General features: G+C 38.0%; 1 protein-coding gene across 1 annotated transcript in view; it reads left to right on the top strand.

Moving 5' to 3' along the window:
* Positions 1-12,959, top strand: part of TNIP3 (TNFAIP3 interacting protein 3) — a 53,049-nt gene extending 40,090 nt beyond the window's left edge. Inside the window, exons 9-12 of the mRNA XM_073017827.1 lie at positions 1,169-1,219; positions 2,021-2,119; positions 5,611-5,671; positions 12,040-12,959. Of these exons, the coding sequence (XP_072873928.1) occupies positions 1,169-1,219; positions 2,021-2,119; positions 5,611-5,671; positions 12,040-12,071 (243 nt within the window). The 3' untranslated portion in view covers positions 12,072-12,959. The remainder of the gene's footprint in view (positions 1-1,168; positions 1,220-2,020; positions 2,120-5,610; positions 5,672-12,039) is intronic.
* Positions 12,960-14,611: the final 1,652 nt, after the last annotated feature.

Below are 14,611 nucleotides of genomic sequence, written 5' to 3'. Positions count from 1 at the left end.
TTTGTGCTTTTTGTTGGTGATTTCATGGTTTAGAATGGCCCACACATATATGCGGACATGCTCTCTAGGATTCCTAAACACGAAGGATGTGATGTGCCTTACAGAGAAAATGTGTGTTAGAGAAGCTTCATTAAGGCATGTTATAGAACTCTTGACCATGAGTTCAGTGTTAATCAACGAAACATATTAAATAAGTTGTCTTTAATCAGAAACACACATGAAACAAAGTTATGTATTGATTCATTGACACAAATGTTGTGAGAAGAGGCTAGCAGAAACTTAACCCAACAATTCTCCTAGGAGCAGTGGTTCAATATTCACTAATTCAGTGTCCCTGAAGACTTTATGGAATATGACTACCACAAGCAGCAAGAATTGCCTGTAAATAGTACACATAGGTCTAAAAAGTCACACAGTGAATGTACAACACTACATAAGAGGACAGAATAATTCTGATTAGTGGGACTGGAAAGGTATCATTCAGAAGGGGGTATTTGACCATCCCTTATGGGCATGTGGGACACGGAGTATAGGAATGACAATGAAACAGTCAAGGAAAAGCCAGCTTTCTCTAAGTGTGTCTTAAGTTAAGGGAACCCAGGGTAGGTGATTCATCTAGATGAGGCTGGGCCTTAAGTAGTGAGAAGCTGTGGAATATAGCAGTGTGACTTTGAACAAGTTACTCAGAATCTTATGTCTTAGTGTTCTCATCTATAAAATTGAGATAATACTAAGTATCACATAGAGAGATTGGGATAATTCAGTGAGTTATTGCATGTAAAGAATTTAGATCAGTTTCTTACATGGATTAAGTGCATATATAGCTTCTAAAATTTATTATGGAAGCCTTTGAATGTCAATTTGACAATTCCAGTGTCATTCAGTAAGCAATGAGAATTGTTTCTATATCTGTATCTAAATAGATCTACCTAAAACAGAATTGTAATGGCCTCAAAAAACTGGAATAGCAATTTAAAACTATCACATTTTTCAAACTTCAATTGGAAATGTAAAGATAGAATCAATGCATATCTGGAAAAACCAACCGGTGACTGTTTTTGTTGGTATTACTGCTGTCAATGCCTCACACTTGAGTAGGTCAAGAGTGGCTTAGGAACTAATGATTTGAACTTGTCTTGATTAACAAATGCCTTTGTTTTGTCTTTAGATAAAAGCTTGTCAGATGGAGAAAGAAAAACTAGAAAAGCAATTAAAGCAGGTATGTTCTTCTAATTTTCACTCATACATTTATTTCCATGGACAACATTTCTCATTGTCCCAATTAAAGACATATTCAAGCTCTGCTACAACAACCCATGCTTTTCATTACTGACTGCACCATCAATGGATAGACAGTGCTTAGGCACCACCAAGGCCTTTCAACCCTAACACTCATGGAAAGCATATGCTTTATAGAGCATGTTACCAGTAGCACAAACCTTAGTGCTCCTTAGACCCACAAGTGCCTGGGAAATAGATTTCACTGGTATTTCATACAGTTGCTCACACAACTAACAGTGGAAAACTAAATCACATACTGCCTCTTTTGAAAAAATAACATGCCTTCTTGAGCACTGAAGTATTCTATCCCATGGGTTCTCTAGTTGCCTTAAAGACTGAATATTATTTGTCTTAATTCCTAATTTCCTTTCTGGACTTTAGTTTTCCCTGGCTACAATTTAAGAAAACCTATTTCATGACTCAATGGATAGATTTTCTTCATTGAGGGCCCTCAATAAAGATAACTCAAAAACATAAAGTTAACTCTATATACTTTTCAAGTGTGTCTCATTTCCTCAAAATGGAGAAATGATTATAGTTTCACCTTAGGTAAGACTTGACCAGTGAGCCTTATCTGTATCGGTCCTGAGTCTATTGACATGTTTACAGTTTTGAGTTATAATTATGCCAGATTAGGTGGAACCTTAAGATTGAAACCAAACCTTTTGTATAAAGCAATGTCAGTGCGACTCTTCAGTCTCTCCCACTGGTAGTGAACCCACAGCTTTGTTCTCCTCAGATGTATTTCCCAACCTGTAACTGCGGCTTGGTTTTCCACCTGCAAGATCCGTGGCTACCAACAGGCGCTGGAGCTGTGCAGAAGCGACGGGAGCACCCAGTAAGTAAGAATGCATTTGAAAAAGTACTTAGTATACTGTTTTGGTAGAAATTATGTGCATCTCTGGAATTTCAGCACATTATATTATCTACAGTAAGAGCTGCTGTTTTCTCTCAGCCTCAAACTTGCAAAGTTGGAGTGGTCAGTGTACAGTAGAATTATCTTTGGGACACTGAATCCACAGGACACATAGATATGAATACATTAACTGAAAGGTATTAAATTGGGAATAATTCCTTGAACAACATATAACATTTTCAATTGGAATACCTCATTCTACCCAAAGGGTATTTTATGTGTAAAATGTATTTATGTATAAAAGAAAGTGGATATGGCAAAACAAAAAAAAGAGATGCTTTTTTTCAGTTGTAAATTTATATTGAACTACTACGGATATTGCTACATACGTGCAAAATAGTTTTTGACATTTTCCAATTAAAGGATTTTCTTAAAGGATCCAAGAAAAAGTGACCCACTTAAGTTGTTCTCCACGGCTGTGTCTTCCCAGACAAAATGAAATGCAGAGTTGAGCAATTATTTGTGAGGGGAATTGATTTGGACAGTCAACCTGAATAAGTCAGGCCCAAAGCACCCGTTTTTTCCTTCTCAATAGCAGTATTCCACCCACCCTCCTCTACCTTCTATTTTGCCTACATAGATAGAACCTTTATCCAGGAAAAAAAAAAAAAATGTGTTTTTTCTGCATTTTGTATTTACCCAGGCAAATCCTTCCAAACTTTAGGTTTGATTGTGTTTCTCATGATGAAAAAAAATCTAAGATTTTAAACAGGGATTTTCCTACCAGAATGCTTACAGAAAGCATGATTCTCTTGACTTCTTGAAAGTTCTCATACTTTTGTTTGAGTGTGACTCAAAGCCCTTTTCCCAAGGGAGGAGATAATGACTCTTTGGGTGGCAGAAGGATGTGAGGATTTAATGAGCATCTCTTATTTGACCCCGGTATGACACAGCACACTGCTAAGAATTGGTTCTTTTCATGTTATTGCTGGTTGCTAGTTCTGTCTGCTCTCCTTCCCCAATCTCCTTTTTTTTGTTTTCTTTTTTTCGTTTTTCTTTCTTTTTTCTTTTTTTTTGAGACAGAGTCTCGCTCTGTCGCCCAGGCTGGAGTGCAATGGTGCTATCTCAGCTCACTGCAAGCTCCGCCTCCTGGGTTCACGCCATTCTCCTGCCTCAGCCTCCCGAGTAGCTGTGACTACAGGTGCCTGCCACCATGCCCGGCTAATTTTTTTTTGTATTTTTAGTAGAGATGGAGTTTCAACGTGTTAGCTAGGATGGTCTCGATCTCCTGACCTCATGATCCTCCCGCCTCAGCCTCCCAAAATGCTGGGATTACAGGCATGAGCCACTGCGCCCAGCTTCCTTTTTTTTAACTTTATCTGTTTGCTTACTTTTCAGTTTTTACCAATAACGTTAAAATTTTTTTTTTTCAAGATTGTAGAAGTCAACTCAGATTGTGAGAAACACAAAGAGAAATTTACTGTAGGAGTGAATTAACCTATAGAAGTTGGCTTCTACAGGTTGGGGGATTATTCTTATGAAATATTCTTATGAAATATTAACTATGAAACCAATCAGTCATTCACTTTTACCTAAGAGTACAAATTATTGTTTCTGTCAAATCTTTATTTGTGGAAAGAAGGAAGGAATTCACCTACTACAGCTAATCAAACATTCCCTGTCAATTAAAAAAGGCAAGGCAGTCCAGGTCACATAAAATTGTCACCAAATAAAGGCCTATATTTGAAAAAGGACTCCAAGCCATGTAGAATAGCCTACACTCTTTTTCTTTTTTCTTTTCTTTTCTTTTTTTTTTTTTTGAGAAGGGGTCTTACTCTGTCGCCCAGACTGTAGTGCAATGGTGCGCTCTTGACTCACTGCAACCTCCACCTCCTGGGTTCAAGCGATTCTCCTGCCTCAGCCTCCCGAGTAGCTGGGACTACAGGCACACAACACCATACCTGGCTAATTTTTGTAATTTTAGTGGAGATGGGGTTTCTCCATATTAACCAGGCTGGTCTCAAATTCCTGACCTCGTGATCTGCCTGCCTTGGTCTCCCAAAGTGCTGAGATTACAGGCGTGAGCCACTACGCCTGGCCAGAATGGCCTATATTTTCAAGCAGTAGTCTGATGAAAAAAATCTCAGCATAACAGTAGAATTTACAACCAAATCCTCAAAGTTAATTTAAAAATAAGATTTCATGTTTCTTGCCTATATTGAAGGCTGAATTAAGTCACATGCTACAGTGTTGGTAACATGACAGGATATTTACCTTCTTTTGGCAACCCTCCTGGAATATAAAACTGAGGCTCACGTCACTTATCCTATGTGTTATTTGAGACATCTAAAAATAAACGAGAAGATAAAAAACAGAGGTGATCTCATTTCCTCTTCTAGCTTTTTCATAAGCCAGAGGAGCCAAGGGCCTAGGTGTCTAGAGTGGGGGTACAGTGGGGTCAAACTGCACTAAAAGCAGCATTTCTCAGTGTCTTGTTGAGTAATTGAACTTTGTAGGTGACTTTCAGCGGTCTGACAGCCTTGTAAATGCTCTCTGTTGACTCATGTTAGAAAAATTTTCCTCAAGTTATTTTTAGGAGATAATTGAATTACAAAACAAAAAAGTCTATATTCTCTGTGCCTTGTGGAGAAGTAGGAGGCAAGGGTGAGCATTCAGAGCAGAAAGACAGACCTGCTTTGTGGGCAGGTAAAGCTGAGATTGCTCCATTCCTAGGGGTTAAATACAGAGGTCCAGGCCTTGGAGATATCTTGATAATTTGGGCCTATGGATTTACTATTTATTCAATGCAATCTGTTTGGCATTCAATATCTAGCTGTTCTTAACTGGTGTAAACCTAGGAGAAAATCCCAAGAGAAAAATCTTGTCTCTGTAGACTAAACTATATGAGCAATTTAGAAGACAGGTTCTGCTGGATTGGTTCTTCGGAATAGAAAAAAGGGAAAGATTTGCCCTCCTTCACCATCCTGAACTTCTATCAATGCCAAGTCCCCACTTAATAGCTTAGATTTCTTTCCTTAAACCATTAGAAAACTTGTATTAAGCTTTTTTTTCCCCCTGGCCTTCTCATTGCCTCTAGTGTGAGGGTCTCAAAAAGAGTATTTGTTGATGCTAAGTTGCTTTGTTTTATTGATGGGTTGTAGTAAGTTTTACAAGTGTTTATACTTCTGCAGATATTCAAAACACATCTGTTTCAGAGAATAAAAGAAAGAAAACATATCACAACCTCAAAGTAGTAGAAATTCTGGCCAAACACAGAGTGAATTTAAGAGGGGGTAGGGAGAGATGATAGCAGTGATGGGGGATAAGCAGGATGAGTGAGGTTGGCAATAGGTTTGGATAGAAATTACTTTTGTGTTCAATAAAAGCCACATAGCCTAATTATATTTTTGACATGCCACTATGTTTGGTTTGAAGTCCATATTGCTATAATAATGTTTTATTGTTCCACACAGCCAGACTATCAGTGGTATGCTCTTGACCAGCTTCCGCCAGATGTACAACACAAGGCAAATGGTAAGACCACAGCTGTATTGAGCATTCTTTCATGTTTACATCTTAATGGGATCTTTTTGGGATGTTTACTCAACATACATTCATTTATACTTGGGGAGGACTTCCTATAAAGTTGTGTTACATACATAACTTTAATTTGATGCACCTGGGGTTAAATTGAACTCCTTAAGACACAGAAAATGTGCAAATACAGAAATGCATGAACTTCAATGCTGGCTTCTGTTCCTTTTTCAGTCTCAGAGTCAGAATTCCATCTGGGGTTAGAAATGAAAACTGTAAGCAGAGCTGTATTATAACAACAACAAAGTTCTGCAATTGTACTACAAAGTACAGATGCACACCCACTATTCCAAGTTGAGTTTGCTAGACAGATGTTTTAAATGTCACTGGCAGACAGACAGAGGAAACCAAAGGCTCAGAACTGTGTTCCCTTATGACTAAATGTCAGACTCCAAGGCAGGGTTCTTAGTTTAGGCCAGGGTTGCCCACAACGCCCACCTCAAAGTATGCTGGGAAAAACTAAAAGTCACTTATGAAGTACTCACAACCAAGATTACTTTTTTAAATCTTATTTTTTATTGGTTTAACATTTTCTTTTTTGTTTCTAGAATCTGCTATACTTTCTACTGCTTCTTTCTATGGTCTTGTGAGGCCACCCAGAAGCAGGCTGTATATACTGAGCTATAATCAAAATCCCACTTCTATTCTCATCACGTATACATAATCAAAAGTTAGAAATGTCTGCTGCATGTTTAAAGTCTCATATGACACACACCTGGGACTCTAACTTGTTAATTTCCAAAGATTTGAATCTATCTAAAAATGCTGAAGATGAGCTATATAATCTAATTTCAGGCCATTCTTGAAATTTGATCTCGTTTGAAGTCAGAGCTGAGATCACAGAAATTTAGTTTTTAATACAAGGAGTCTGTTATGGAGTGTAAATAGGAAGCCAGGGATACCACATGTAGTTTTGCAGGTTGTGAACTTTACAAGTCTAAGGGGCACATAATGGTAGTCTATGTGAATGGAGCCTGCTGACGTACAATATGCAATCTGGACAGCTGTACACAGCAGCAATGGGTGTGGCAAAGACCATAGATTATAACAGCATCATATAAAAGAAATATGAAATGTGAGAACTCCATAATAAAATGTCCAGGTATTTATCAAAACTCTATAGGACTCTCTTTTTTCTTTGCTTTCTACTACAAATATAGCCAGAGGTTTTAATGAAGTTCTTGAGTTCCAACAATAATGGAGTTCTTTTATTAGAAAGGCATACCATTAACCAGAATGAGTGTTGCATAATATATGCAATTTTAAAATCTATTATTGTATAATTGCAGAATTGCTACCCAATTATAATTTTCCATTTTATATTGCTCTGGAATGACTATTAAATATATTTTCTTTCTGAATTGGAGTTTAATCACTAGAAAATACAATTACCTAGTACAGAACTTAGTAATACCATAAGGTCATTTATATATCATTATTGAATTCTCCCTGGACCAATATTACACAAGCTAGTGATTACATAAAATAGAAATGAATTGTGATGACATTCAGAAACTAAATAGAATACGCAGTAATGAAACGTTGTAGTCAGTGTATGAGACTACATACTGATTTTTGTCTAGCTAGGAAAAATGTAGTGAGCTTTGTGATGTATAAACATACCATGTAACAGCGTCTACAGATGTAAAACTACAACAAAAAAATCTCTATGATGTACCAACCTAAGCTTTGTTTCTGTTTTTTTTTTTTTTTTCTGAGACAGTCTCACTCTGTCACCCAGGCTGGAGTAGTGCAGTGGTATGATCATAACTTACTGTACGTTTGAACCCCTGGGCTCAAGAAATCATCCCACCTCAGTCTCATGAATAGCTAGGGCTACAGGCATGAACCACCATACCCAGCTAATTTTTATTTTTATTTTTTGTTCAGAGGGAGTCTTGCTCCATCTCCAGCCTATTGCCCAGGCTGATCTCGAACTCCTGGCCTCAATTGATCCTCCTGCCTCGGGCTCCCAAACTGCTGAAATTTCAGGTGTAAGCCACCACACCCGGCCTGTTTTTAAAGAGTTGTTTATTTCAGTCTTCACAACAATGCTATAAAATAGGTTTTGTTTTGCACTATTTAACACATGGGGAAACCGAGGCTTAGAGAATTTACGTAACACCTAAATCACACAGTTCATAAAATTTCACACAGGGATTAGATTATTTGATATATAGGATTCTAAAACCTATGGTTTGAATTATATAGTACAGTGCCCCTCTTACTGTACCCCTCTCACTTTATTACAATTTTCTAAAATTATAGGTACAAAAATGAGAATGGGTCTCTAACACAGATAATAATATGACTAGCGTTTAATCCTCAATAATCTCATCTTCGTATGAACTCACAGCATGCTACTCATTTGACATTTAGAATATCACAAGTAAAAGACACAGTACTATGTAAGATTAAGTGTGTAATAAATATGTTATGAACTAACTTGTGCATGGACAGCTCTGGTGGAACCTGACCAGGGGTATGTTATCATTTGAAACTCATCCTTCTCCATACCAACACAACTCTGCAACTAACTATGGCTGGCCAGCAGCAGGCAAGAGGGCTGATCGTAGTTAGGGCACCACCAAAAAATTCCTTACTTCAAAATCTACCTGTTTGGGATTCCTATGCCTCCTTTACTAGCTTCCACATTTGATGTATTTCATAGCTCAAACCATGTCACAAGAATTGGCAAGAACTCTGAAATCACTCTTGTCACAAATGACGGATGTGTCATAATTTAATTTCAGTAGTGGTTTTTGCTGGTTTGGGGTTCATTTAATTAAAAAGGTCCTTTTAATCTGTTGGTGTAACTGAATTGTTCAGAATTTTCATAAAATAAGTTTGTGGTATTGATTATTAAGAAATCACTGGTTTAAGGCCAGGCGTGGTGGCTCATGCCTATAATCCCAACGCTTTGGGAGACCAACGCGGGTGGATTGCTTGAGCCTAGGAGTTCAAGCCCAGCCTGGGCAACACGGTGAAACGCCGTCTCTACAAAAAAATACAAAAATTAGCCAGGTGTAGTGTCATGTGCCTGTAGTCCCAGCTATTTGGGAGACTAAAGTAGGAGGATCACATGAGCCCAGGAGGCCAAGGTTGCAGTGAGGTGAGATCACACCACTGTGCTCAAGCCTGGGTGACAGAGAATGACTCTATCTCAAAAAAATAAAATAAAAATGGCCGGGCGCGGTGGCTCAAGCCTGTAATCCCAGCACTTTGGGAGGCCGAGACGGGCGGATCACAAGGTCAGGAGATCGAGACCATCCTGGCTAACACGGTGAAACCCCGTCTCTACTAAAAAAATACAAAAAACTAGCCGGGCGTGGTGGCGGCGCCTGTAGTCCCAGCTACTCGGGAGGCTGAGGCAGGAGAATGGCGTAAACCCGGGAGGCGGAGCTTGCAGTGAGCTGAGATCCGGCCACTGCACTCCAGCCTGGGCGACAGAGCCAGACTCCGTCTCAAAAAAAAAAAAAAAATAAAAAAATAAAAAATAAAAAAAAAAAATAAATAAATAAAAAAAATAAAATAAAATAAAATAAAATAAAATAAAATAAAATAAAAATAAAAATAAAAATAAACTTCATGCATTTTAAAAGGTATGGCAGGTAATGAGTGATTTAATTTCAATGATACCACTAAATCTTCCTCTAACATTTCTGGGGCCTGGAGCAAGAATAAGTGGAAAGCTACATTTTATATGTGTAAATCTCATGAATCAAGCATAGAAACTGTTAAAGTATAATCTATCCTCCTACCTTGATAAACATACATGTAAAACCAAAGTACAATTTACAATGCGCAGATTCAAAACCAGTCTGTGACAGGACAAGGTGGCACAGGGAGACCTAAGCCCTGACCTCCTGCCTGGGACCCTCCACCTTCTCTCCCCACCCTCCCATCATAAGGACTCTTGAGCGCACACTTGAAGACAGCCCAGTTGGGACATCCCAACCTTGTCTATATACCCCTCACCACTCTACAAACAGCACTCTTTCGACAACCTTCAGGCTGGGAAGGGGACCACATGAGTCTGGGAAGCAGGTCCAGAATCACTTGGGCAGGGACTTCAGGGGTGTACATTTGGGTGCCAGGAACTTGTTCTGGAGGAAGGGTCGCTCACACTGTGAGGAAGGGTGTGGCTGGAGGAGGGCCAGAGCAGAGTCCTCTATAATGTGGGGACCCCAGTGAAGGGCTTCCTGACTAGGGACTGAGGGTGGTAGGTGGTGAGTACCATGGCGCACAGTCTGCCAGTTAACTAATTTCCAGCTTTGCTCTCAGTTACTGTCTGTGGTTATTTTAGAATGCTTTGGAAACACATTGAAAAATCAACCCTTCTTTCAAAAACTGAATATTTTAAATGAAAGGTTTCGAATGTTTTCAAGTGATTTGAGACTTGGCTTTCTCTCGGTATAGCATTAAATAATGGTGTTTTTAATACATTGAAGTCCACAGATATTAATGGGTTACAGTTTTTGTTTAGAAATGTGATTTTACAAAGAACATTTTCATCTTGTTTCATCTGTTATCAGAATGAGATGCAAAATGACTTCCATGTTTATAGAACAATTATGTCATAACAGAGTTAGTATAACCTTAAAAAACATGTTGTTTTTTCTTCCTTTCTGAAATGTCAAAAAGCTATGGTTTCTGATTGCGCTGCATGCCAGTCACTTCTGTATATTCCAAATTTTTCATAGGTTACAGAGTTATGCTTTGTCTAATGAGCCAGAGCTGGATTATTAATGTATCTAGAAAGGCATAAAATGTAGGGATATGAAACTGTGTTGTGAAATTATTTCTTTACAATATAGAAGATCAAAGCCTAAATATTATAATTAGCTTTTACTAATGTCTATTAATAACCAACTAAACAAATACTGACTGGATTTGTCTCCTAGGATGGCCATAACAAAATACCACAAACTGGGTGGCTTAAAATAGAAAAACTTTTTTTTTTCCCCAGCTCTGGAGGTTAGATATCCAAAAATCAAGATGTTGGCAGGGTCAAGCTCCCTCCAAATCCTCTAGGGGAGGAGACTTCCTTGCCTCTTTCAGCTTCTAGTACTCCAGGTATTCCTTAGCTAGTGGCAGCATCACTGCAATCTCTGCCTCGGTCTTCACATGGCCATCTTCCTTCTGTGTCCAGATATTCCTCTTCTTACATGTACACCAGTCATAGTGGATTGAGGCCTTCCTCCCACCCTCACTGTACATTTAGGGAAATTCTGCCTTCCCTTCAGGAAACTAAAGATCTATCTTTGTTTTTTGTTCAGATTTCCATTCTGTCATGGATTATCTCATGGGCCACAGCCTCTTTCCAACTAAAATATGAGGCTATTGATCTTTAATTCTATACCTGTTTCCAAAGAGCACTGTCCAAATTAAAGAGGAGTTAATTTTAAAATATTTAAGATACCAAGGGAGAGGTATCATTAGTGGATTAAATATTAACTTTAGATTGGTTAGATCAATGAATTTATGCTTCTGGGTTCAAATTTATGTTCTCAACATATTAGATACCTTTTTAACATAATGACCACAGTCCTCAGCAACATAATTTTTCAGCCCAGAAAAGTAACTTATTATCTTCCTATTTGCTTTATTTTTTCTTACCAAAATGTTAGTTTAGCATGTCTTTGGTATACCAAATGAGGGTAACAAGTACAAAACATTCAGCATGTTTTTAAGTTATCATGGATAAGGATAACACTTTGTTTCTTGGCATTTCTATGATTTTTTTTTCCCTGTTGCCATGAGTAAACTTATTTGACTTTGTCTTTCATGTAGTATTAATTATCAAATAGTATTCAATCAAAATATTCCAGATTTTTCGTATTGGTCTTCATGATACACCAACAAATCTTTCTATATGATATTTTCTATAGCTTTGGCAGTAAGGTACCCAGTACCATATCTTAAAACATAATATTTTGCAAGTTTTCTTTCTCTGGGGTAAGTACTGAAACTAACCTAAGTCATATATATGACTTACTTTCACATGCCCAAGCCAAAATGCCAGAAAGAGTGAGAATTAGTGTAGAACATTGCTCTTCAGGCATAATTAGAACGAGGCCACAACTGATTTCACAAAATGGTAAGCATATGTCAATGCTTAAAATAATAACCCTCCATTTCCCGCTTCTTGATTTCTCAGTGTAAACTTGTGGGGAGCTCATGAATATAACATAACTCTTTTTTTTTTTTTTTTTTGCCATCCTGGAACTTTATGTCAGCCTTAAGCCAGAAGAAGGAAATGAAATGTTAATTTTTAATCTAAAACATTTTCCTACTGTTTTCCATAGGTTTCTCCTCAGAAAAGAAAGTCAATCAGTAGAAGTACACACTAACAGAGAGGGACAACAGGCAACGGGGGACCGTGGCTGAGGACCCTCTTCTTTGTTTATACAGAGGCTTGTTTATGCCACAAAGGCACATCATCTACCCTGTTATTTGTGCCTGGTCATGTTTCCCTTTGGCCTGAATACAGGAAAAGGCTTCTGACAGCTGAGATCCTGATCAAATAGGAGTCGTCCATTATTATACAACCAAATACAACTTCCGGTTTCCTTGAAATGAGACTTGGCAGATAGATGATGCACGACTCCCTGAAAATCTCTTCAGCATATTGCTGTTTGATGCACAAAAAGGATTCTATGATTTAAGCAGCTCAATGTTTGGTGCAGGGATATTGTATGTTGATTTAAAGTGCATATATAGGTGTGTGTGTGTGTTTCCTGGGGTAAAAATTTCTGCAGTTGTAAATTTTTAACATTGCTCCCAGTCTTTTTCCACAGGGCCTTAGTTCTTTAGCCATTTGACCAGATATCGTTGACCTCAGTGAACCTAAACATAGAATGGAATAGGTGTATAAATCTCGTTAAATTAAATAAGTGGTTCAATCTGAATAAAATCGTAAATTGGAAGCTATTCCTTAAACAGATCATTTCTTTAAGATGATGAGAAATTGTGAGCCTGCTTCACAAGAATTGATTATGAAAGATGAAGTCTTGGGCTGGGTGCAGTGGCTCATGCCTATAATCCCAGCACTTTGGGAGGCCAAGGTGGGCGGATTGCTTGAGGCCAGGAGTTCTAGACCAGCCTGGCCAACACGGTGAAACCCCATCTCTACTATAAACACAAAAATTAGCCAGGCTCGTGGCACATACCTATAAATCCAGCTACTTGGGTGGCTTGAGGCGGAAGGATCACTTGAGCCAAGGGAGGCGGAGGTTGCGGTAAGCAGAGATCGCCACTGCACTCCAGCCTGGGAAACAGAGTGAGCAAGACTCAGTCCCCTCTACCCACCCACTCTACACCACCAAAACAAAAAAACAAAAAAACAAAAAAAACAAAAAATTGAATGTATTGAAATTTTATTGCAATTAAATCTTATAACATGATAGATGTCTAAAGACTAAGCAGATTTAGAAGTATTAGGTTTATCCATTTAATAAGAATTCTGCTAGGACTAACTTGAGATCTTCTTTGTGATCCTCTATATACATATATACATATATATGTGTGTGTGTATATATATATTCTCACAAATAGGATCTCAAATTATACATTTATTATAATTATATATTTATATATGTATATACATATATACACATATAACAAGAAATGTGAGATCCTTGGATATCTGTGCTTTTAGAAGTAAACCTAAAGCAACAGCAAAGCTGAAAATGCAGTTGAAGAAAAGAATCCAAACATACTGCCGAAATTATCCATTTCAGCTTCCAAAAATTATGCTACTTTATTCTAGCTCAAATTATTATTATTCCAGTATCTGGATACACTTGAAGCTCTGTGTAATGGGAAGATGAAAGAGCCTTAGGAAAATAAATATTTTCAGGTTCAGCCCTTTGCAGCCCTGGAACACAATTCTTGAGAAAGAATTATCCTTGTCTTACATTAATTTTCTGAAGCTTGTTTCTGCTATTTATCAAAGAGACAAATTGTTCTTGGATATTACCTCAGTATAAGTATAAGCGTAAGTCAGCTGCTGACTTGTTAACTGTTGTTTTCCTGATTGACTTATACTGAAGTAATACCCAGGAATTGAAACATTTTGGCATATTTCTAAATTTCCATTTCTTCAGATTAGTGAAAAAGTCATTGTAATGTCAATTTCTTGTGGGTGGATTAAATTTGCCAACTGAGGTATGCCCACCGGAATAAAAACTGAACGAACACCCAAGAAAGTATTCCTTGAGAGGCCAGGACCAGGCCTATTCAGCAGCAGGAAAATGTGATTTAACTCTCCAGTCCAAAGTCATCCTCTTACTAATTAACAAGTTGCCAAATGTTGGCAAGATTGTGGAAATGCTAATGTAATGGGAGAAAATCCAATTTAAGTGAGACCTAATTTAATTTGAACTCCAGTGGGGGACTACAAATGTGGAAAGAGGACCCCTTGCTCAGGGCAACTGCCATTCCCAAAAGACGGATTTCACAACCCTGTCCTGAGAGTGAGCCAGCCTCTCCTGTGTCCCTCTACCCACACCATTTGTTTGGGGACTTTTCTGCCTCAACTCATTATAAGAGTTATACCCTGAGCTGTGACTCTTACTTCATTATTATTAATACACAACTTGTGGAAACTGTGTGAAGAATAGTTATGTCCCTTTGAAAGGAGGGGAAGTCACATGATCTGTTCTTAGGAAATGTAAATCTAAGCGTACATTAGGTTGTTGGTAATCATGAAGATTTTGATCTTTAATTGAAGGTCTAACATGAAGAGAAAGATGTCTTTACTTTGTCTTGGTTGTGATATGGTGAGGTGAAAACCTTCCTTCAGGGTCTGGTTTGGACTGGGAGTTAGGCCAGCCTCTACTTCTCTTTGCTGTTTTGTTTTGGTCTCCACTTTTCTTA

The sequence above is a fragment of the Chlorocebus sabaeus genome, chromosome 7 (genome assembly GCF_047675955.1).
Source record: "Chlorocebus sabaeus isolate Y175 chromosome 7, mChlSab1.0.hap1, whole genome shotgun sequence".
Classification (NCBI taxonomy): Eukaryota; Metazoa; Chordata; class Mammalia; order Primates; family Cercopithecidae; genus Chlorocebus; species Chlorocebus sabaeus.
The sequence above is the reverse complement of the archived record's forward strand: the minus strand, read 5'-3'. Positions and strand labels throughout refer to the sequence as shown.